This window comes from Pararge aegeria, chromosome 14, assembly GCF_905163445.1.
Source record: "Pararge aegeria chromosome 14, ilParAegt1.1, whole genome shotgun sequence".
Classification (NCBI taxonomy): Eukaryota; Metazoa; Arthropoda; class Insecta; order Lepidoptera; family Nymphalidae; genus Pararge; species Pararge aegeria.
In genome coordinates, this window is record NC_053193.1 from 1,532,481 (window position 1) to 1,558,143 (window position 25,663).

Sequence of the window (25,663 nt, forward strand, 5' to 3'; positions counted from 1 at the left end):
CGGTGCAAATACGTAAACAAACAGGACAAAACAGTGCTAAACAATAAAAAAGTATGCGAAGATTATTTAATCACGCCAGTAATAGAATCTAGTTTATCACCACTACACAATGTATGATATTTCCAAGGTTTAAAATGGACGTCGATGATCCGAGACGACCGCTTTTGGGTGAGTTGATCTATTATTTCGCTTTCTTTTTGCTGTGAAATAATGATTAGGCCTATTATTTATTTGCAATACTTAATTAAGTAGGCACCTACATAAAAGTCGAAGCACTATTATTTAATTGCTCGTTAAATGCCCCTATTTATTGAAATGGATCTGTTCTTACTTTCGTTTGCTTTTGTAGGTACGAAATAGGTAGTTTACGAACTTTATTTTTAAAATATTATTTAGTGGTCACTAACACTACGTAAATATTGTAACTTATATTGTAATAACTTTGTTTACTTGAACGCAAAGATCTCAGGAACTCAGGGTCTTATTTGAAAAATTCTCTTAGTGTTAGATTGCCCATTTATCGAGGAAGGCTATAGGCTATATATATCATTACTCTAAGACGAATAGGAGCATAGCACCAATGTTTTATAATCAGGGGGTTTTCCTTTTGAGAGCATCCTCTGTGTGCATTACGTAAACAGTTAAATTTTCAATGAAATCATGTATCACAAAGTTTTTCATAATTAAATATATTGTAATACTAGTTTTCACCTGTGGCAATGTGACAATCAGATTAATGTTAATTTTGAAATGTTCTCCTGCCAGGTTACTATTCTCATTATCATTAGGTCAAGTATACGATGGGTTCCCTGGGGGTCTAGTAAAGCCAACAAGAGGGGCATGCTGTGATGGTTTTTAGTTTGGTTATAGAGTCCCTGATAAACTCTGACCTGCCCAAAAGGACAGAGAGCTTTTCCACCACAAGAAAAAAAAAGAAAAAAAGAAATTTTTATGCAATCCACTTTTTGAATTTGGATTTTTTAAATTTTTTGCTTTATGTTTGTTCTTTGCACTTAGTAAGAAATTTGCTTGCTCGCAATCATGAAGTCATTTTTGACTATTGATAAACTGTAATGTCAGAGCAAAATGGATTCAATATTACTTGCTTACTTTTATACTACTCTTGTAAGAGTAGCAAATTTTGTAATCATGTTTTTGTTTTTGCTAACATTACATGCTATAGTAGTTTTGAAAAATTTAACCCTTAATTAAAGTTACATAAGTGCTATTTTACTCTGACGGTACTGAACATCAAAGGTCAAAACTGGTTGGTCTAGGTTTAAGAGAGTACAAATCTCATATTTATAGGTGTGATATTTAATTTTTTTCCTTTTATGAGTTCAAGTTGTTAATTTAATTTTTTAGTTATCAGTGTAACGTTTAAATAAAACATTAATGTTAAAATTATAACTTTATAAAATAAGTAATAACAATATATGTATTTCAGTTACAACATTTATTCAACACACAATATGAAAATATTGTACTCTATAAAAGTAATATACCTATTAATTTCAGTGACAATGTAATAAGTTGATAACCTCTCGGCTGGCTGGTAGTTTAAATGATATGAAAGTAAACACAATTCAATAGCAAAAATTGATACCATAATTTTCTTGGTAACATCTCTCGCCGAAAAAGACATGTTGCCAAGCGATTAAAATGAAGCGTTCAAACATATATGTTTCCGTTATTGGGGCGCGGTGATGACAACTCCGTTCTCCAACTTGTTCCTAAAGCTACGAGGGTTTCAAACATGACCTGATCTAAGAAGAGCCCACAAGAAACTTAGCCGATTTTTTTTATCACCATGACATATAGAAAGACAACCTTCAGATATCCCATTACCCACGATCTGATTGTAGTTTTACATTCCTTAAAATATATTATAGGAATGTATTTTATTACCGTAGCAAGGTTTTGGTTTGACGGATTAAATCTTTTTAAACCATAAACTGTGTATACTTGTGGGATTTAAACTACTCAACTCTATCTTAATTGTATACTCGCTTAGTTCTCACTGCACACGTAAAGCTATGCTGTGCTACTCGTCCATTGTGCGACGAACAAGCGATAGAGCTGAAGCATAAAAGTATGTGTTATATTATCATCATAACAATCAACCCGCTACCGGCCCACTTCACCGCACGGGTGAGAGTGAGAAGAGTTTAGATCAGTGATTCCTAAAGTGGTCTATATCGACCCCTAACCTGCGAGGGGTCTACGTCAGCGAAAAAATATTTGGGGTCCATGAAATGAATAATAAAATAAAATACAAAGCCTTTTAATTCTTCCTTAAAATACATAGATAAAATTGCAATACATATTATGATTTTACGTGAAAACATTAAATACAAAGAAAATAAATAAAAAATAAACAGAAAAAGAAATAACAAGTGGTTCTAAATTGCGTTTAAGAGAATTAATAATTATTATCTGGTGTTATATAACTTCTAGCAAGAACCCCTCTCATGCGAGGGTAAAGGCCTCCTCCAGAGATGACCACCGGTCTCTATCCTGGGCTACTTGCATCCAGTTTATGCCGCCAACTTTAGCGATATCGTCGGACTAATGAATAATAACCTTTAAAAAATTCAACTATTTATAATTTATTATTAAAGCATCAGGTTCATCCTTCTCACTAAAAATATTGACATATTGCTTATGTTATGTTATATATAGTTTCTTTTATGTTTATTCTATGTTACGTATATTTTACATAACAGATATAAAATTTTATTTAGAGTAGTTTTAATTTAAATTCAATTAATAAATGTATAAATTAACATGTGTTTTTACTTTAAGTTTTAAACACTAAACTTCACTACAGTTAAAAATTTACAGGAAATCAATATCAGGGGGTCTACCCAACACGGAAAAACATGGCAAGGGCGCCACGACACAAAAAAGTTTGGGGAACTCTGGTTTAGATGATAGATGATCCGGTATAAGAAATTGATACCTTCAGTTTTTCATATGTGATAAAGTATAAATTATAGATATATGCTCATTGACATATTACGAATCGGTTGGCTAGTTTAATTTCGTGAAGTAGATATAAATAATTCAATTTATAATACAATTATTTAATACTCAACGCACGCAATTTACTAGGCAACCTATCTGTACATAACTAACAGAGCGACATAGTCACATTACGTGACTAAGCTCTTTAAAAAAAGAGGAAAAAAAAAAAAAAAGAAAACCTATTCGCAATATGTCAATTTAATATTTATCATCATCATAAAATCAACCGATTGACGTCCACGGCTGGACATAGGTCTTTTGTAGGGAGTTCCAAACTCCACGGTCCTGGGCCGCTTGTTTCTAGCGGTTTCCAGCGACTCGCTTGATGTCGTCTGTTCACCTGGTTGGGGGTCGACCAACGCTGAGTTTGCGGGTTGCCACTCGAACACGTTGGAATCCATACGTCCATCGGTTCTCCGTAACAGCGGCCATCTTTCGACCGATTATCATCAAACATAGCTAAGAACACACACACACACACACTCACAAACACACACACACACACACGTCAAACTTATTACAATTTTAAAAATAATAAAAGCGATATAAAACATATCATAGCTCTTTGTGCAACGCCATATGAGACCGACGACATATTATTTAACGTGTAACACGTGTCATCATTTAATTTACCATTAATACGACAGCCTAGCCGGTCGCGCCGCGCCACGCTCGTTTGTTGACGAATTGATATATTACCTAACTAGATTCTCAAGTGGGTAGTGATTCTCAACTGTATATCATTGCTAAAAAGGAAATAAAGAAATGAGTGAATCTCTTGGTAAGTATTTCTGTGCGACACTGGGGCATACTTATATCGCTTAATGCAATATTATTTTAAACTGACATACCTTAACTATGAATTATAATGATACAAGAACAGTCAACGATATAATACTGTTATAAGTGATGGTATACTTAGGATTCCTATCGCAGATATTGTAACACCATTGCCAAAACCTCAGATTGCGTAGAAAATATAAAGAACATCTCACACTGCCACTTAGACCTATCTGGAGCAATTCATACCTAAATATTTCGGCAATTTAATACTTAATTGAAGTGAATCTTCTTTAGCGACGTATGGGGAAATTTTATAGCAATGCAACGTTTTTCTGTTGCGCACCATCTTGTAACGTTTTTCTGTTACGCGCCATCTTCACTTCTAAGTTGCATTTTTTCGTTACGCGCCATATTTATTTCTAAAACATTCAACAGTCAAAGTGGCTTTTCTTTTTTTAAGTTATTACAGGTTAACCTCTTTTTTTAAAAAAAAAATGTAAAAAAAATATTAAAACTAGCAATTATTTTTTAATGCGACTGTTAATCTAGTAAACATAAATTAATTGTTAAACATAAGTTTAAAAAAAAAGATGTCATAAAGAAGTTTCACTTCTTAAGTGTGTACACTAATACACACACATGGGACTAGGACTTTTCTTATATGCTTACATTCAATAAAATAATAACAGTAGATATTCTAAGTTAATTAGGTTAATCTTCTGCATCAAAGATTCCATTCGTCAACAGCAAATTAGTAATCAGCTACTATAGTAGCTGCGATAATTCCAAATTTGTTGCCAGCCGCGCTGTCTGCCTAACGTTTCATTACAAAACACTTGATTCAACCTGGTGGTAAGTGGTGATGCAGTTTGAGATGCTTACCGGCTAAATTGCCGGCATTCTAAATCCGAAAATCCGATAAAAAGAGCTTCGTACGCGTCCATAGTATATCAACATGTACGTAGAGATGTCTGTGCGGTGTGTGTCTTGGCCTGTCCCGGTAGTCCAGGAGTTGCGATCCATAGTTAAGCAGCTTAACCATTAGAGCAATAAGGCAGTTATATTTAACTTTTGTGTCAGAAATAAAGATATAAAGTTATCTGATTTGTATTTCACAGGTTGCCCCCCAAAAAGCAAATGGCGCGTCGTAGGAAGAAAACTTTGCAACCTGGAGTCGTGGAGGAGACGGGTTCCCATAACCATCTGGTTGCCGAGCTACAGTGCGGATTCACTCCTGCGGGACATTATAGCAGGTAATCCCATCGATTGTGTTGATCATAAAACGTTGCTTCTTTAGCTTAGCCACAATGGCTATATCAAAAACGTTGCTCACTATGTATTTGGTTGCCTATTACCTCGGCAATAAAACCCAAAGGGTTTGCATTAAAACACAGTCTCTGCGTTAAAGTACTTCAATGGGTGTCCCACAAGGCTCATTTTTGGGTCCCTTTCTATTTTAAGTTTATATAAATGATCTTCGACCACATGCCAGTGGAACATGCGATATTTTATTGTTTGCAGGTGATACTTCTTTATTTTTTAAGACTGTAAGGAGTAAAGATAACTCTGACGAAATAAACCGTAATATATCGCTTGTTTCGTTCGGTGTACTACAAATAACTTACTTTTAGATTCAAAAATAAAACGAATTGTAACGAACAAATAGTTTACACCTGTTGGACACACAAATTAATCAGCGCCATCTCTTGAACACTCATGAACAATAATAGACCATGTACTTAGTTGTATTTTTGATATTAATTAAATACGTGATATTCTTGAACAGAACTGCTTTGCAAAAACACCCGATTACTCCTCGGAATCGCTTATTGAATACAGAAAGATTATATAGTTAGGACGTGAATACAAGATTATTTCGTGCGTGCTCTTTTAAAGTTTAGCACCAATGAGTCAATGATATAGCATTGTAGGAACGAAGTTCTTTAATAAATAAAAATTTGCGGTATGTGGTAACTGGTAGGACGTTTTTCTACGTCATACGTTAAGTAATATCATCAATAGCCTGTTATAGGCTGTTATAGACTAACAGTCCACTGCTCGAATATAGGCATCTTCCAAAGGGAGGGTTTACCTATACGGTTATAGGCAAACCCTCCCGCGCTGGGCAGATTGGCAGTGCTTCCCGTTCAAGGTCATATTTTCTTATTTGCCACGTGCGATACTCGTGGTAAGAAGAGGGGTGGTAACAAATGTATTCTGATCTGCCGTCACCACACGTCATGTAAGTAGTATACTGAATAAGTAATACAATTTGTCTCACGTTGGATATATGCATATCTGTTTCGAATATCTGACTCAACTGCGACGTAAGTTGGACGGATTCGGTTATTTGAGCATCGTAAACATAAGATAAATAATTCCTCTTATATTCTAATCTTTATTATCTCTCTATATTTTTTTAAATATTGTAAGGCCAAGGACAATATTAATATCTGATTAACCTACTTCCAAATGAAAGGGAAGATTTAATTGATATGAATGTTTATTTTTGGCGAATTACATCTGTATAAAATCATCGTGTCGTTTTAGATTTCACAGTTATAGGGAGTAACATGTTCAAATAATTGGCAATTATATAACCCTTGGTCTAAACATCTCTGTCACGGCATCATCGGTTTAATGTTTAGCAAACAAACAAACACACACAGATAATATCATCGTATCATGTTCGACTACAGTCTGCAAATCACGAGATTCTATATTTGATTTCCAGGTGGCGCCAACAATTTTTAAGTATTAGGTTTTTCTGTCGTAATATTCTCAGTAGTCCGGATTTAGGTAAGTTGATGTAATTTAAAGGCCTCGGAGACATTGGCATTCGGTTCATATATGTACAAAAGCACTGCCTACCCTAAAATTTGTATAACTAGTTCATGGAGAGGATTTTCCATTTCATGCCATCTTCCTGCTTTGCTCTGCCTACGCTGACCAAAACAAGCTCAGTAGGTACCAGTACAAGTTCGGAGTTAGGGAAATAGTGGTCTCTATCGCGTGTGCTAAATAAATAAGTGATGGTGGCCAGATATTAACTTCAAGACTAACAATTTTCAGTATGGCATTTAGATTTTTCAAGAATTAATAGTATTATTGAAGCTAAATACCTAGTTTCGGGTTTAGCGTAGATAAAGTACTGTAATTCCCTTTTTCCTAACACGTGCCTCAGATAGTTAAGCCTTCGGTAATGTTTTGCAAACGAACTTATTACTATAATCATTTGAAGCCCACTAAAGCGCATTGGAGCAGTTTCGTCTTTATGCTCTTAATCTTTCTCTCCGATTAGAGAGCTGTGAGATGTGCGCACCAGTGGGGCATTAAGAGACTGTGAATGATGTTACTTTTGTTTCTATGTTTTGAAACTATATTCCACGCAAAAACACATAAAAATAGCTTAACCTAAACAGAACAGGTAGCTGCGTCAACTAGACCAGTGGCGTGCACAGGGTTTTTGGCCAGGGTATGCATAAAAAGGAGGGTGCCATAAAATGGAAAAATCCCTCGCATTTATGAGTTATACAATCATTTTAGGGTATGCAGTGCTTTTGCGCACGTATAAAGTGCACGCAGTTGAACTAGACTTGACTTTTGCAAAGAGTTGCAAATTGCCAGAGAGTCGCTGGATCAAATCCAGTCAGTTCCGAAATTTTTATATGCATTTGAGAATTTATATAATTGATAGTTTGATAAAAATTGAAAATTAATTATTGTTTATTCGCAGGTGTGACAGTGGGCCTCACATCCATCCCGCAGGGGATAGCTTATGCTATGGTAGCTGGTTTGCCGCCGCAAGTAAGTTTCATTTAGCCCTCGGGCAGGGCATATAGCTCAGGTTACCTATGGAAGTTGGGGTCCCGAGGTGCTGGAATGGCAGGGCCAGACGACATCAAGCGAGTCGCTGGGAGCTGTTGGAAACAAGCGGCCCAGAACCGTGGATATTGAAACGCTCTACAAAATACGTATGTCTATCAACTGAAGTGATTATGAAGAGTTAGCCCTTGACTGCAATCTCACCTGATTTTAAGCGATGATGCAGTCTAAGCATAGTCGGGCTAACGGGGGAAGTTCGAATCCCAGCACCTCTGACTTTTCTAAGTTATGTGCGTTTTTTTTATGCAATTAAAATATCACTTGCTTCAACGGTGAAGGAGAATCGTGAAGAAACCCGCATGCCTGGGAGTTTTACAAAATGTTCTCAAAGGTGTGTGGAGTCCACCCATCTAAACTGGGCCCATAATACAAGCTACGCTTACATTGTGGAAAATTATGCAGAACTCTCAGTTTTCCTTCGCCGTTAAAGCGTGTGATATTTCATTGCTTAAATTACAAAGGCACATAACTGAAAAGTCAGAGGTGCGTGCCTAGATCGAACATTGTCCCCTAAAAAGGCTTCGTAGCCTTTTTTCACTAGAGTATCACAGCTTCTTTCCCATGTCATTAAAATAAATGTTTGTTCTAGGTGGGACTGTACTCGAGCATTTTCCCGGGTGTGGTGTACGCCATCTTTGGCAGCTGTAAAGACGTCACAGTTGGCCCAACTGCCATATTGGCGGCACTGTTGGCCAAATATGTCGCCAAGTCTGCGGACTTCGCCTACCTTGCGGCGTTTCTATCCGGCTGTCTTATTTTACTACTTGGCGTGTTGCAATTGGGTACGGATACTTTTGTGAACGTTACGGCTGAGGCCAAGGCTGTTTTGGCCAAGTATGGTTATTCCTATTATATTATAAAGGACTACGTAATCGATTAAAAAGCTTGGAGGTGAATTATTGCTCTAACCAGGTTGCTCTTCTAATAATTTTAAATGACATTGTGATATGGTTGTGGATAACAAAAAAAAACACCCGGCTAAGTTTGTTGTTGGCTTCTTCTTAGACCAGGACGGGTTTGGAACCCTCGTAGCTTTAGTTTTAAGTTTACGAATGTGGCTATCGCCATCATCTCACTACCGTGTAATTCTTATGTACGCATCAAAAGTGCCACCTACGGGCCTATTTGAATTTATGACGCTTAGTTTGCTAATTAATTAGAACTTTTATTCTTGGCCTATTCTTAGAATAGAGGTTTTTAGAGCATATAGCATATACCACGCGGAGATGGTATCGGGCTTACCTGCTATGAGGTATGGTAGTTATATGGTTTATTAATTAACACTCAATTCCAAGTAGGACTAAATTTGCTTCCCAACAATTTACCAGGAAATCGACTTATCTCTACAACATAATTAACAGTAAGTTAAATATTTATCCATTAGCATTTCATAATTGCAAAAAAGTGCTTACTGAGTGGTTGCATAAATTGAACTATTATGAAACGGAGGATTTGATGCAACAAATGAACGTATGAATTTTGCATCCCATACATTGTCATGAAAAGACACACAAGCACACGTTTATAACTTATACATCCATTCGTTTACACATACACTCACTTACACACATACAAACACAAACACACACACACACACACACACACACACACACACACACACACACACACACACACACACACACACACACACACACACACACACACACACTAACGCACCTCAAGTAGACACACATGTTGTAATTATCTTTGGTTTACCTTTATAACTTTGAATTATACTTAATTTTGATTTATATAACTTTGATCTACTTATTTATTTCAATTTGTATATGATGTTATGGAAGAGCGGGGCCGCCTGCCACAAGTGCTAGTAGTAATACTAGTAACTTACTAGGATGACCCCAATTTCAATGTATTATTTTGCTGTACGAAACGAAATAAATATTTTTAATTTTTTTTTTTTTTTTTTTATTAATTGCTTCATGTACATCTATAAGAGACATGACGTCTCGCCAGGGCATTGCAATATAATTTGTCGAAATTATTTTTATTACTTTACTGAATTTAAATTATTATGTCCAAATTAAATTATTATTATTATTATTGCAACTATTTAAATATTAAAATATGTCAAGTATACTTAAAACTAAAAAAGTAAAATATTAGTCAACTTAAGAATAATTTCGATTTACAATAATTAAGTATAGAATTAGGATTTAATATCACTTACACTATTATTTATAATTTATAATTAATAATTAAGATATCATGTAATTGAGGCCATAGGGTATAATAAATGAGTAATTAAAGCCATACCAGCCTTACTCGGTTTCTACGAGAACGCTATGTCGCTTAGCGGCTTTTCTTGGTAGGGTGGTAACTAGCCACGGCCGAAGCCACCCACCGGACAAGCTTTAGTAAGGATTTCCACTTTTCAGGTTTTCTCTTGGACTTCATATCAAAGCCAGTTATAAGCGGTTTCACGACGGCCGCTGCGTTGCAGATATCAGCTTCGCAACTCAAATCTCTGTTTAGGATTTCAGGTAAAGTTTATTTAGATAACTTTGGATAACTTGCTACATTCCTAGCTATGTTAATTGTTGGTTTATTATTTATGTAACTTCTTCGGTTGCTACACTTGGAGGCATTATCAATTTTATATATTTAAAATGCGTATAAAAATTATCGGCAATCGCGGCCTGAGCGCTTTATCCAATTAAGCTACGGCTCTCCTACCGTCGATGCCGAAATATTATATCTACCATTTTCTCATCATACATCTACGAGATAAGACGAGAAAAAGGATGATAATTATAATAATTGTATTTTAGTCCTATAGGGTGCTTAGCAACCCTCGCATAGCTGAAGTTTTATGTTAATATAATAACGAATACAAAGCGCCTTCATCAAAAGTGCCTTCTGTATAACGACAAGGCTGCTTGGAAGCAGGCCACTCCGCACTCATCTCTCACAAAACAGAAAAATCCTAAAGTTTGTTAAACTATAAAATGATGATGGAAAAGAGCAATCTGCTGTGTTTCTTGCCGGCACTTCTCAGTGGAATCTGCCTTCCGAACCGGTGGTAGAGTCACTACAAACAGACTGACTTGACGTTCCAAAAGTGCTTCTAAACTAGGCCTACTTGAGATAAATGAATTTTATAGTTTGAATTTTGTATGTCTATTTGCATAATGAAATGTTTTTCGTTTTTGCGGTTACCTCATTGTACATATTTTATTTGTAACTTATAGTAAAGGTAATTTTATATAACTTTATTGTAAATCTTCTGTATCTTTTAATTTGTGCACCAACCACTATTCTTTGCAACTTTCTATTTTCTATTTTCGTTTAGGTATAAGTTGTTTATGTATTATTTTTTTGGTAGGTGGGTAATAATAGTACATAGTGAAACAAGTGTGGTTACTTGAATTTTACACTCGAGGCGGTACTATTTTATTAAAACTCTTTGTTGGTATTAAAAAAAACGTGTGAGCCGTCACGTGACGCCTGGCAGATGTGAAACAGCGAATTTTTTTTCTGCAAGTTACTGCAGATATTGCATAATGAAAATATAAAGCATTACAAATTTGTTCCACAGATAAAAATATAAAATACAACCAAATGGATAACAACTCCTTTTTGTAAGTCCGTTTATAATGACTGTTTTATTACAAAATTAATATTCATTTTTATTGTTACATACGAAATACAAATATTCAATCATATAGCGTGGTCATGCGTCGCCACGGCCTGTGTCGCCACGCCAACAATCAGGTTTACCCTCCACATATAGATGTTTCACATCAAAAATAATCTGTATTAAATTAAAATAGGTCCATCTTTGCGCAACTCAAATTCGAAATGAAGCTTAAAATTCTGTCAAGTTACTTGTACAGGCTGTACTATTTTTAGCCGTAAAAAAACTTTTTTGGTATTTAAAGAATATCTGTATTACCCGGTTAAATAAAATTGGTCCATCTTCATACAGCTCAAATTCGAAATGAAGCTTAGAGTTCTCAGTGAAGGCATTTGTGTCCTCTTAGGCACCTCCGGAGGCACATTCATAGAGGCGCTGTCGAACTTCTTCAGCAACATAAAGACAGTGCACGCGTGGGACACTGCGCTGGGCGTGGGCACTATCGTTTCGCTACTTATCTTGAAAGTGAGTGTGTACGTATTATTAGGTTTTATATATCCTTTGCAATTTATATCTGCTTCGTTGGTGTATGCGGATACCATAAACCGACACATTTTTATTTTTATTTTTTTTTTACTTTTGGTGAAAAAGCTTTATTGCTACCTCCGACCTTTGGGCAGGACGGAGGTTATGTGGGACTCCCCCCTCTAAACCATCGGCGCGCGTCCCTCTTGATGGCTTTATCAGACGCTCGGGGAACAGTGGGCAGCGACCCTGCTTTCCGAGTCCAAGTACGTGGGCTCGATTCCCACAACTGGAAAATGTTTGTGTGATGAACATGTATGTTTTTCAGTGTCTGTGGGTTTACCTATGCATAGTAATAAGTATTTATTCATAAAAATATTCATTAGACATCTCAGTACCCATAACACAAGCTACGCTTACTTTGGGGCTAGATGGCAATGTGTGTGTTGTCGTATTATATTTAGTATTTTATATATATTATATATTGGATAGAAGCAGACGTTGCGCAATGAAAATCAAGTCTTAATTTTCATTATACATTTTTCATTACATAACATTGGAATAGTTACCCAATGTTTTGTCTTATTCTGTCATTTGAAAGGCGCCCTCAGTTGAAGTAATAAAACTCGAAATGTTATGTTCAACGTATAAAATTTACCTACACTAAAAAGTATACAAAAATACTGTTTACACTTTACATTATAAGATGAGTGAGGAAAAATTTGACTTCACTAATTTCAGCGTTCAGCTCATTGATCAAAATTTAAGAGAGAGTTAAAGCAGGCGTACCTTTGCCAGTTGTGTTTTTAAAACTGGTAATAAAAATTCCAAATTGCCCCTACCAGTTATTAAATGCGGAACCTCCAACTTATAGAGCACAGAGCACAGATCCCACCAGGCAGGTAGTAAAAGTTACTCTGCATTAGTATCTCGACGTTATGCCAAGTTTATTACTAAGAATCATAAAGTTTACGTACTAATTAAAGCGTTCAGCGCTCAAGACATGTCCAACGGATACCCGATGCCACATTGTCCTTGCCGCAGGTTTACCTAAGTTATTAAGGATTACGTAAATTATTAATATATATTTTTTAATCCGGAACGACCCACTTATACCACAGAGATCACCATTGTGCTTGGGAGGTAGTCAAGCTTACACTGCATGATTATCTCGACGTTATGCCACGCTTATTACTAAGGCCCATCAAGTGTACGTACTAATTACAGCGTTCAGCGCTCAAGACGTCTCCAATGGACAGCAGATGTCGAACCATCTTTGCGGCTGGGTGGTTGTACGTGGTTCGCGCGAGGAACGCCTTGGTGGTTCTCGTGGCGTCCATTTTGGCATTCGCCCTGTTCAAGAAGAGCATCATACCTTTTGCTCTGACAGGTAAGAACAATGGATTATTAGGACTTTTATCGTCATCATCACTTCAACCAACTGAAGTCCACTGCTGGACATAGGTCTTTTGCAGGGCGTTCCAAAATCCACGGTCCACGTTTGTTTTTAGCGGCTCCCAGCGACTCGTTTGATGTCGTCTGTCCACCTCGTTGGTGGCCGACCACCGCTGCGTTAACCATTGCGGTTCGTCATTCCAGCACCTTGGAACCCCAACTTCCATCTGTTCTCCGAGCTACGATTATGTGCTCCGCCCATTTCCACTTCAGCTTTGCGACTCGCTGAGCTATGTCGGTGACTGGTTCTTCTACGGATCTCCTCATTTCTGATTTGATCACGTAGAAAAACTCCAAGTATAGCATTCTCCATCGCCCGCTGAGTGACTCTGAGCCTTCTTATGAGGCCCAGAGTAAGCTTACTATGGGATTTTTTTTTATTCACTACAGTTAAAACGTCCCTTAGTACATTCGCATGTAAGCTGCTATACAGCTTACATGCGAATGTACTGGAGGTGCTGGGACAATTTGCACACGAGTGTATGCACTAGTAGGTTTTAAGTTATTTTTTTAAAATTGTGATTTAGTTGTTAAGGTTACATAGGTGGAGATGTATTCCTAACATGCCCACGAACAAAAAAAAATTTTATTATTATATTATTATTATCATTATCCCTTCACTGCACATCCCGTGGTAGGTATGGAGGGTTAAGGGAAAAAAGCACAGGTAAACGGCAATTCCACATGATCATAATTCTCAAGCACACAGTACCTTACAGCTTATGGTAAAAATATTTAGTTGTTTTATTAGGTAGCATTACATTGATGGTAGTTAAAACTAAAAAGTCATGATGCAGTCTCAGATGGTACTGGTAGCATATGAAAAAAAATATATATACTTATCGATTTTATTAACGAAACTTTTTTTCTTTAATTTAAAATGCATATAAAAAGTTTTGGAACCGACAGGATTTGAACCTAAGGCCGCTATTGATAAAATCATGTATGATAAAGTTGTACCCCTTTAAAAGTTCTAAAAAAAGTCAGCGACAGCATATGTCTATCTTTAAGTTTGACTTACACGCGGACGAAGTCGCGAGGGACCACTAGTATTAAATATGAACAGGAAAAGTCCCGTTACACTTTCGGTATTCCCTTCTGCTTTATTTGGGGTTTGACAATATTGTATATATTTATGTATTATTGATATAAATATATAGGTATATATTAATTATTATCAGTATCTTCTTATAATGTATATTTTGTTGTAAGTTTATTATATTTTATATATAGTTATATATGCATGTTTATTTAAATGCACCACCTACCTATCTTCTTGAGCTGTGTTTAACGCCTTTGGTTGCCTGGAAGAGATCGCTATGTAGCGATAAGGCCGCCAAATTGTATACTTTTTGCTAAATTTTTATTTATAATTTTACTATATGTTTATGTGGTGTACAATAAAAGTATATTCATTCATTCAAATGCGTAAGAAACTTTAAAAAGTAGAAATACTTGAAATAAAAATAAATAAAAAAATTATTTATATAATAATAAAAAAAATTATAGAATATGTAAAATAATATAGAATAAGTAAAATAATCACTAGTTTAGTCGAAGTCGATTATTTTTTGCATGGACGTATTCACAGGTAACTGCTTGTGTAACAAACAATACTTAGTGGATAAGTGTTATCAAATAATTCACTAAATACATAGAATGCTATTTCCAACTATCATCCACTTTCAGTTGATTATATATGATGAGTGCACTGACATAATTCAGGTATCAGTGGATTAATAGATTAAACTGTCGTTGGTAAACAAACGCCATTATAACGGACACAAGTTGTTCACCTTAATTTAGTATTTCGGTCATCATCACATCATCCCATAACCGGCCCACTACATAGCACGGGTCTCCTCCCACAATGTGAAGTAGTTCCACCACGCTGGCCCAGTACGGATTGGTGGACTACACACACCATTGAGAAAATTATGTAGAACTCTCAGGCATGCAGGTTTAGTCTTAGTCGTTACAGTCGTAACAGACTGGTCGTTGTCGTTATTTCGGTATTGAGGCTCGCTTTACAATCCGTCGCAACTCTTCCCTAACTGTGTGTGTGTGTGCTTTTCTTGCGCATTTGAATGAATGAATATACTTTTATTGTACACCACATAAACATATAGTAAAATTATAAATAAAAATTTAACAAAAAGTATACAATTTGGCGGCCTTATCGCTACATAGCGATCTCTTCCAGGCAACCAAAGGCGTTAAACACAGCTCAAGAAGATAGGTAGGTGGTGCATTTAAATAAACATGCACATATACCTATATATAAAATATAATAAACTTACAACAAAATATATACTATAAGAAGATACTGATAATAATTAATATATACCTATATAATTAATATAAATAATACATAAATATATACAATATTGTCAAACCCCAAATAAAACAGAAGGGAATAGGCGTGTTAAAGATCCGAAGTTTCAGACAAAAAATGATCTTTGACAAGTTTTTTAAAAATGATTCATGTAGAGGAGCCTCGATTGCGGCCTTCACTTGGTCCGTCCATTTCATCGGTGATCTACCGCGTGCTCTGGTAGCTTCTACTTTCTCTTGAACCACAAGACGCTCAATGTACATTGTCTGTCAAGAAACTGAGAATTCGCGCCTGAACTGCAGGCGCTGTTTGATGCTGAGTTCGTGGAGAATAGATTTATTCGCACATAAATATAACCCTAAAAGTTAAGTGCTGGGGTTGGAACTCGGCCCCGCGGAAGTTGGGTCGAATTTTAGGCGGACTTTGGATCATCATCAACACATACAGGGGTTGAGGGGGTTGATGTACAATGAGAAGGGGTTAAGGCCGTAGTTTACCACGCTGGCCCAATGCGGATTGGTGGACTCCGCACTCCTTTGAGAACATTATGTAGAACTCTCAGGCATGCAGTAAAGTCGAGCCATACCCAATGCGCTACCACCCCTTTGCTTTTGAAATTGGATAGTTAGTATAAAATACTCAAATTGTCTTTTTTAGGTAAAATCGAGGGGGGCGTACCTCACTTCGGCCCGCCTCCGTTCACAACAACGGTCAAGAACGAGACGTTAAACTTCGAGCGCATGCTCCAAGTGTTCGGGCCGGAAGGCTTCGTCATGCCACTCGTCGCCATATTGGAGAGTATTGCTATCGCTAAGGCTTTTGGTGAGTGGCGTGCACTTCATATATGCACAGAAGCACTGCATACCCTAATATTGATATATAACCCGTATAGGAGGAGAATTTTAGCCGTTGTATTAAATTTTCCTGCAGTATGCATATCCTGGTAAGGAACCCATTGCACGCCAATGTGATATCTACATATCGCCTGCGAAAGGTGCATAACTCCTTTTTGGGGTTGAGTATACGCTTTTACAACATTATTCCTAAGGTAATTCTGGACCTACCAATACATACATTACAAAAATGTGTAAAAACACATCTAATACTGGGTTACTATACATTTGATGAATTCGTTAATGTAAAAGTAGGTTGGAAGCAGCCAGCCTCTCTCTCATCTCCCGCAAGATAGAAAAAGAGTAACTACTGAGTTTCTGGCCGGCTCTAGAATCTGCTTTCCGAACCGGTGGTAGAGTCACTAAAAACATACATACTTGACGTTTCAAAAGTGCTTATAAACTAGGCCTACTTGAAATAAATGAATTTTGAATTTGGAATTAGATTTGAAATTTGTCGACCTCCTTGCGCAACGGTAAGTGATGATGCAGCCTAAGATGGTAGCGGGCTAATGTGTTGGGAAGTGTGGGAGTCATACCCCTTTTAGGTTTCTACGCGACATCGCACCGGAACACTAAATCTTTTAGCGGCACGTCTTTGTAGGTAGGGTGGTAACTAGCCACGGCCAGTGCCTCCCACCAGACCAGACCAGAGAAAATTCAGTTATTAGAAATTCCGTAATTTCTCCTGCCGAGTATACTACTTAAATTCACAGCGCTCCCCGTTGTGCCAGAGAGGTCGTCAAGATTTTGTTGATATGATGATATGATGATGATATATAAACTTAGATCACGCGAATCCCTTCGTGCCAAATTTAAAGAAATAGGTATACTTAAAGTTGCTTCGCAATATATCTATAATAATATAATCTTTATTAAAAAAAACATGACTAACTATAAACAAAAAGTCGATATAAACAGTCAACTTACTAGAAACGGGCATAAATTATTGATATCTGCAAATCTTCTGAGAAAAGTATAGAAATCCTTTGTGGGGATGGGTATATGCTTTTATAACATGATACCGAAGGTAATATTAGATCTACCTTTCCCTAAGTTTAAACAATGTATTAAAACACATTTAAACAATCTTGGTTACTACACGATTCATGAATCCCTTAAAGACAAGGCTGCTTAAAAGCAGGCCACTCCGCTCTCATCTCTCACAAAACAGAAAAATACCAAAGATTGTTAAACTATAAAATTATGTTGGAAAAGAGCAATCTGCTGAGTTTTTTGCCGGCCCATCTCAGTGGAATCTGCCTTCCGAACCGGTTGTAGAGTCACTACAAACAGACTTACTTGACGTTTCAAAAGTACTTATAAACTAGGCCTATTTGAAATAAATGAATTTTGAATTTGAATTAAGCCAAATAATGAAATGTTATTATTCCAGCGGGAACTAAAACTGTGGACGTGACCCAAGAGATGGTTGCAGTGGGAGCTTGCAACATTCTGTCGTCATTTGCACAGTGCATGCCAGTCACTGGCTCCTTCACTAGGACGGCCCTCAACCACGCCAGTGGAGTTGTGACCACCGCTGGCTCGTTATTTAAAGGTAACATTTTTGAACACCGACGCAAAATCGACTTGGTGAGTTTGATGTGTCTGTGTGTGTATGTCTGTTGCATCTTAGCACCCGAGAGGATGGATTAATTTGTTTCAAAAAGGTGAATAAGTTTGCAGTGTTATTAGCTATGTTTGGTGAAAATGCAAGATGGCCGCGATGCGATGGCTGATCAGTATAGCTTAAATTGCTTAACATGCTTAACTGTCCGCAGCCAGTCTGGTGCTGCTGTCGCTGACGCTGCTGACAGAGGCGTTCTACTTCATCCCGCGCGCGACCCTGGCCGGCATCATCATGGTGGCCATGATGTCCATAGTTGACTTCTCCGTGGTCAGGAAGCTGTGGATTAGCAGCAGTGAGTACTGCACCTACCAAGCGTGTTGGATGTATGTTAGATGAGCGCTAACTCGCCAACAAACTGATTAACCAGACCAGATGTACACAAACAAGAACAAATAAAAACGAACGACTGCTATTCGGAATCGCGCCTGAAGGGCTACGAGCCATTCTTACTAACATAAATACACATACACACGCACGCGCACACACACACACACACACACACACACACACACACACACACACACACACATACACACTCATACTCACACACGCACGCACATACCCGCACACACACACGCACGCACACACACGCACGCATGCACACACACAGACACACACACACAAACACAGAGAGAGACAGACTCTCTCAAACACAGTCACACACACACACGCACACAGCCACACAAACAAACTTTTATTATTATTTATATTTTATTTTGTCTGTAGTATAATCCAACATGGACATGGGACATCCTGGCACAGGTATATAACTTACTTAAAAGGATGTCCCAACAACTGATCAATGTTTTTTTTAAAACTTTTTATGAATAAGTCATTTTTCTTTTTAATTTTTCACATTAATTAATATTATAAATGTGAATATTATAATTAAACGCTTTCACGTAAAAACTACTCAAACGATCGTCGTTTAACTTTGTACACATACTCTTGGAGGTATTAAAAGTAGCGTAGGACACTGATTATTAAAAAAAAAAGGAATATTTTATACAAAATATAATAAAAGTTATTTTCTTTTGTCACTTACACACTTTGTACACTAAAATAACTTAGAGGTATACATCAGATGTAATATTATAAGCTAAAGAGTATTCCTGAACTGATTTTTATTGCAGTCCAGTACAAAAAAAAAATTACACTGGCGTAAGGGATGGTGACGGCACAGGAGAGCGTTATGCCATCTCCCGTGGCGGCACACAACAGCAGTTTAAACAAATGCAGGGCCGTAAAGCCATAACGGCATAGGATAGCGTTATACCATTTCCTGTGACGGCACACCTGAACTGTTTCAGAGTCGGAGCTGGCGATATGGGTGCTCACCCTGCTAGTGGGAATTACCGCCGGGCTGGAGTACGGCATCGCGGCGGGCGCTGTGGCCGACGCCTTGCGGGCCCTGACCGCTGCCGCCAGGCCGGACCTGCATAAACAGCACTTCAAGGTACCGTCAGGGACTCCAAATATTATATACGATTAACGGGAAAATACAACGGGTGGGAAAACTTTATATTTAAATAACAACAGTTTTTTCATTAACATTATACTGGTATTTGTATAAAACGTGTAACATAATTACAAAATACTGTTGAAGGGTGCATACGTATATTACATAAGAAATAAAATCTAAAGAAGCATATTTATTTTTCTATACAAACAAATTCACAAGTATTTACTTTTGACAACCCTATTGATGCTAAAAGACCGACACGGGCATAGTAGCTTTACTACGACACGTACCTAATAAAGTGGCAGGAGTCACACTAAGACTCTATAAATATTACCCCTGTTAAAAGCTTACTTTTACCTGTGTAAAATAAGTCGTTTTTACAACGTTTAACAGATTTAAGAAATAATATTGAAAGATGCATAAGTTTATTCAATAAGGAGTTAACCTGTGAAAATATTAAATCAAAAGAAGTTTATTTATTATTCCATACAAACGAAATTAAAGCATTCTTAGAGTATACTTACTAACAACCATATTGAAGAAAAAATACCTGCGCGTATCTAATTCTAAATCACAGGAGTCACATGATTTTACTTTTGCATGTGTTAGGGCTGTATCTGATGTCTCTCAGTAAAAACGATGGCAATGGTTTACTCGAAAACTACTAGCGTTTCGGTTTCACAGACGGCCGATTGGCACAGTGGGCAGCGACCATACTTTCTGAGTGTAGGCTGTGAGTTCGATTCCCACAACTGGAAAACGTTTAAGTGGTGAACATAATGAATGAATGAATGAATACACTTTTATTGTACACCAAAGAAACAAAAAGTAGTTACAAAGATATAAATACAATCAAGAGAGTACAATTTGGTGGCCTTATCGCTACATAGCGATTTCTTGACATAAATGACTTTTAGGGTCTGGGTGTTTATATGTATATTATAAGTATTTATGTGTATTATTTATAAAAATATTCATCAGCCATCTTAGTACCCATAACACAAGCTACGCCTACTTTGGGGCTAGATGGCGATGTGTGTATTGTCGTAGTTTATGCGAGTATTTTATACAGATAAGTCTCAGAGACAGTAAATAATGTACCTCTAAAGCCATTGAGTATTTCGGGTTTCATTTACACTTAGTAAATGCACCACCCACATATTTTCTGTAGTTCTGATTCGCCATTTGGCCTGGAAGAGATCGTTTTGTAGCTAGAAGGCAAAAAATATACGCTGCTTTGTTATTGCTTTTAGTTTTATGTACTTTTTGTAGTGTTCAATAATAGTATATTCATTCATTATCTTTTTGTTCTGTCAATTATTACTCTAAAAAGAAACTCAATTATTATTCAATATTTTTTTATCCCACTACAAGTTAGCCCTTGACTGCAATCTCACCTGGTAGTAAGTGATGATGCAGTCTAAGATGGTAGCGGGCTAACCTGTTAGGGAGTTTTGCAGTACCACCCCCAATCGGTCTCCATGCAACATCGCACCGAAACAATACATCGCTTAGCGGCACGTCTTTGTCGGTAGGGTGGTAACTCGGCCACGGCCAAAGCCTCCCAGCGGACCAGACCAGAGAAAATCAGAAATTATAAATTCCCAAATTGCCCCTGCCTGTAATCGAACCCGGAACCTCCTACTTATATTCACAGCGCTAACCGTTGCGACAGAGAAGTCGTCAAAATATATTCACACGCAATTTTTGGATGGATTGATATTTCCAGATCGGCAACCAAGAGTGTATCTCGCTAGCTCTGGTGGGCACGCTGGGCTACGCGAGCGCGGAGCACGTACCCCGCAAGATCCGTGCGCTCGACCACTGCAGCGCGCAAGTGTTTATTCTCGACGCCAGGCACTTGAAGAGACTTGACATTGGAGTTGTCGAAGTGAGTTTTACAATCTGACACTTACTCTATGGAGACAGGCTCACTCCCACTCACTCAGCTTAAAAAGGCCAAGTTACGATTAACTAACGCTACATTTGCTAGATGTGAAACATCGAAATTATTAATAATTAATACACTGAGAGATGTTTCATTATCTATACATATAATAAAATCGTAGACTATCCGTGTCTGTACATTAAAGATTTTTGCAAATAGATAAACCTGCGAGACGTTAGAAATAAACAGTAGTACGTAAAAATGCATGGACTTTTTGTCTGTTTGTCTGTACGTCTGTTAGTTTGTTAGCCTATCACGCCAAAACTTCTGAACGGAATTGAATGCAGTTTGGTGACTTTAAAAACAAAAACAAACGCAAACGAAGTCGCGGGCTAGACAGCAGCTAGGCTAGTCGAAAAGAAAAATAGAGTTATCAAAACGTTTTTTTTCTAAATTAATTGAAGAATATTTTTTTTAAAGTCCTATGTAATGGAAGCTCGATTTTATACATATATGTATATATATATTTTTTTAATTTATAACACGCTGGATTTGTATAAAAAATTAAACTTAAAATTTGTCTGTCTGCCCTGGCTAGTTTCCGTTAAAATGTAAGACTGAAGGTTGATTGCGACATAGTACATATGATACCCGTTAGATGGCGCTGCTCGCCAGCGGCGTATATCTAACTCGCGCTGGGGAGATTCCCGCGCGTTTGACGACCTCCGCGCCGGCCGGTTGTTAGAGCATACTTACCTGGCGTAGGGGACACCGTGATCACGAAGGCGGTTCCCCCAGAGCGAGGCCCTTCCATTGCACTGCGGTTGGGTTGACCTCTGCGATTATCCCTAATGCGGATAACTCGGACGCGTAATTTTTGGTAGTGGGGACTGCGTACGCGCCGTCCCCCTCGTATTAAAGGGAAATTCATACATATAATTTATCCCTTACACATCACCATATAGCTCGAGCCCCAAGGAAAGCATACCTAGATTGTATTATGGGTACAGTATTAAACGTTTAATTTTCAAAGTTTGTGTTAAACGTAAGCTTATAGAAAAGTCCTATTATAGAATAAAGGACTACGAAATCGTCTTCTAATAATTTTAAATCACAATGTTAGACGGTGATAACAAAAAAAAACACCCGGCTAAGTTTGTTGTGGGCTTCTTCTTAGACCAGGATTCGTTTGGAACCCTCGTAGCTTTAGATTTAAGTTTACGGTTAATATGGTTATCACCATCATATCACTACCGTGTAATTCTCATGTACGCATTAAAAGTGCCACCAATGGACCTACTTGAATGTAGATATTTTTGACTTTGATTACTGATGAATAATATATATAAATACTTATACATTAATGCTCACCACATGAACATTTTTCCAGTAGAAACTAACGACTATCTTCAACAATCATATATACAACGTGTAAATAAAAATCGAAATAATACATCACAGGCTTTAGAGGTACATTATTTATTGTCTCTGAGATTTATCTGTGAAACCGAAAACCTACCAGTTTTTGAGTAAACCACTGCCATAGTTTTTCTGAAAGATATCAGAGACAGCCCTAAAATCACATTGAAAATAAAAATCATGGTCCTTTATCTCCAATAGCGATGGCTTAAGTAAACACTAAATAAATAAATATACTACGACAATACGCACATTGCCATGTAGCCCCGAAGTATGCGTATCTTGTGTTATGGGTACTAAGATGATTTATTTATTTTTACGAATAATATGCTGTTACAGTAATTTTATAAAGCGGGTAAATAATTAAACATTGGATTACTAACCAATGTTCATGACATGGAATTGGTGGTTATTTTGATATAAATACGACTGCATTATCGATATACTCCAGTCCTACATGGACTCGAACGATGCAGAGATACCTCTTGGTGTCTTAGTCGTTTATCAATACATGAATACTTATAATATTCCTATAAACACCCAGACACTCAAAAACATCCATGTTCAGCACAAACACATTTTCTAGCTGATGGAATCGAACACACGGTCTTGGACTCAGAAAGCAGGGTCGCTGCCCACTGCGCCAAGCGACCGTCAAGTTTATTGGTTGCTTAGTTAGAGCGTGAAGCACAAACACACTTTCGCATATCTACTATTAGTAAGGGTGTTGTTCCAGAACATCATATCGGCGATACTAGACCTGGAGAAGAATCAGCATCGCTTCCTGTTGTGGAACTTCGATGCCAGCCATCAGAACCTCTTCGAGACCTTACACCCCGGCATGGCGTCGAGATTCGTCACTGGCCCTAGCATCGATCAGTTTGTATTAAGTAGGTTTTAAATTATAGTAGTACTAGATCTTTCAAATCACTATAAGTGATAAGGCCGCCTTTGTTACACAAATTTAATTGTACCTTTGTTGTTTTTGTCTCTTTTTTTTTTTCTTGTGTGCAATAAAGTATTTTTGATTCTTCTCTTGATCTTTTTGAAGTAAAACTTTTTTAGGCTAGGGAGTAACTCAGATCTTTTTTCTGACGGAAGTAACGTAGTAAGTCTGTGTAGTTTCCGCTATTTATAAATAATAATTTTGATTGGTGGGAACTGCTAAGTAAATGTCAAATACTCGCTTCTTGAATTATACGCCAGATTATTTATTTCCAATATTTTCGGACGGATCAATTGTGAATAGCAAAGTGAATAAAAATTCAACAGTTTTAAACTAATATTTTCTAATTTTTTTTATACGCGGACAAAGTCGCGAGGTGCCGCTGGTTACTTTATAAAAGGAATGGATTTTAAAAATCCTGTAGGAAGCTTTTTTCTCGGGATAATATCTATCTTATGGCCATCTCCAGGATGCAAATTATTTCTTTGCAAAATAGCACCAAGAAAATGTAAGTGGTCGAATTCGATAGTTAAACGCGTTTTATAAATTTTCTCTTTTTAACCCGAGTGGAATTTTTATCAATCCTGAAACATACATTATAATTTTTAATTTATATGCCAAAGACTAGTTTCCATCGATATAATTTTAAAAATAACGTACATTCAACTCCCTCAGGGGTCAAAATAAAAAGCTATAAAGCCTTCAACTAAAGTTGGGATATCGAAAGCAAGGATTTTTTTAATTTCAGACTGGTAGTTCCAGAGATCAGGGTTTAAAACAAACTCTTCAGCTTTATTACTAGTATAAGATAAAGATAATTAATTTAATATTATTCATAATTTGCAATTTTTTTCAGGTTTAGACGTTGACAGAAGATTTTCATCCCTAACGGTGACGTAGCTTCATTCTAGGCTAATATTATAATTTTGAATTGTTACTTATTACTTAACTACTATTATTAAACAACGTGTAAATGAAAACCGAAATAATACTTTACAGGCTTTACAGGTAGATTATGTAGTTTCACAGATAAATCTCATGATTTATCTGTGAAACTGAAAACCTAATAGTTTAGGCGTAAACCACTGCCATAGTTTTCCTGAAAGCCCTAACATCAGTTGCAAATTAAAAGCATGTGCCTCTTTTCACTTCATTAGGAACGCGTCCCGTAGCGTAGGTACTATGCGCATGCCGCTCTTTTACTTTCAATAGGGTTGCCATAAGTATACACTTAGAATATTTCATTTCATTTGTATGGAAAAATAAATATGCTTTTTTTGATTTAATATTTTTACAGGGTAATTCCTTATTGAATATACTTATGCATCCTTCAATATTATTTCGTAATTCTGTTACACGTTGTAAAAACTACTTAATTTACAGGGGTAATTTTGATAGGGTCTTTCGCACTTTATTTTGTAAAATGTGATATTTTTTTCTTACTTAGTTATTTCACCTAATTAAGAAACATACAGAAACCGCGTACACGACTAATATTGAAGACTCATAAACCAATCCACTTTAGTAGTGTTTCTCGAACAGGTGGTTAGTCACTTCTTACTATTTAGCAGTCAACAGTGATTAATTTAACTCTAATGTTCTATATTCGTTTACCATAAAATGGAAAAAAGGTTTGTGAGCTAGCAACATTCTGCGGGTGTGAAGTGACACCTACGCGGGGCGTTTTATACTGTTTTTGGACACAATGTTGTGTTTTGTACACAATGTTGTGTTTTGGACGCATGCAATAATTACTAAATGAGGATTCTGTATGTTCTTAATTCTGTGAGTTATTTTAAAATAATTGTGTAAAAGTTATT

General features: G+C 36.9%; 1 protein-coding gene and 1 non-coding gene across 2 annotated transcripts; both read left to right on the forward strand.

Annotated features, from left to right (window-relative positions):
• On the forward strand, positions 1–24,857 carry LOC120629591 (sodium-independent sulfate anion transporter-like). Its single transcript, XM_039898567.1, has 14 exons — positions 1–168; positions 4,929–5,063; positions 7,547–7,617; positions 8,285–8,477; positions 10,092–10,196; positions 11,697–11,815; positions 13,043–13,205; positions 16,263–16,427; positions 17,895–18,056; positions 18,280–18,420; positions 19,439–19,584; positions 21,320–21,481; positions 23,634–23,787; positions 24,700–24,857. The coding sequence occupies exons 1-14, from the start codon at positions 114–116 to the stop codon at positions 24,741–24,743; spliced, it is 1,815 nt and encodes a 604-aa protein (XP_039754501.1). The 5' UTR covers positions 1–113; the 3' UTR covers positions 24,744–24,857.
• Positions 22,227–22,388, forward strand: LOC120629668. The gene has a single exon (XR_005659000.1). It is a non-coding gene; the product is annotated as a U1 spliceosomal RNA (small nuclear RNA).
• Positions 24,858–25,663: the final 806 nt, after the last annotated feature.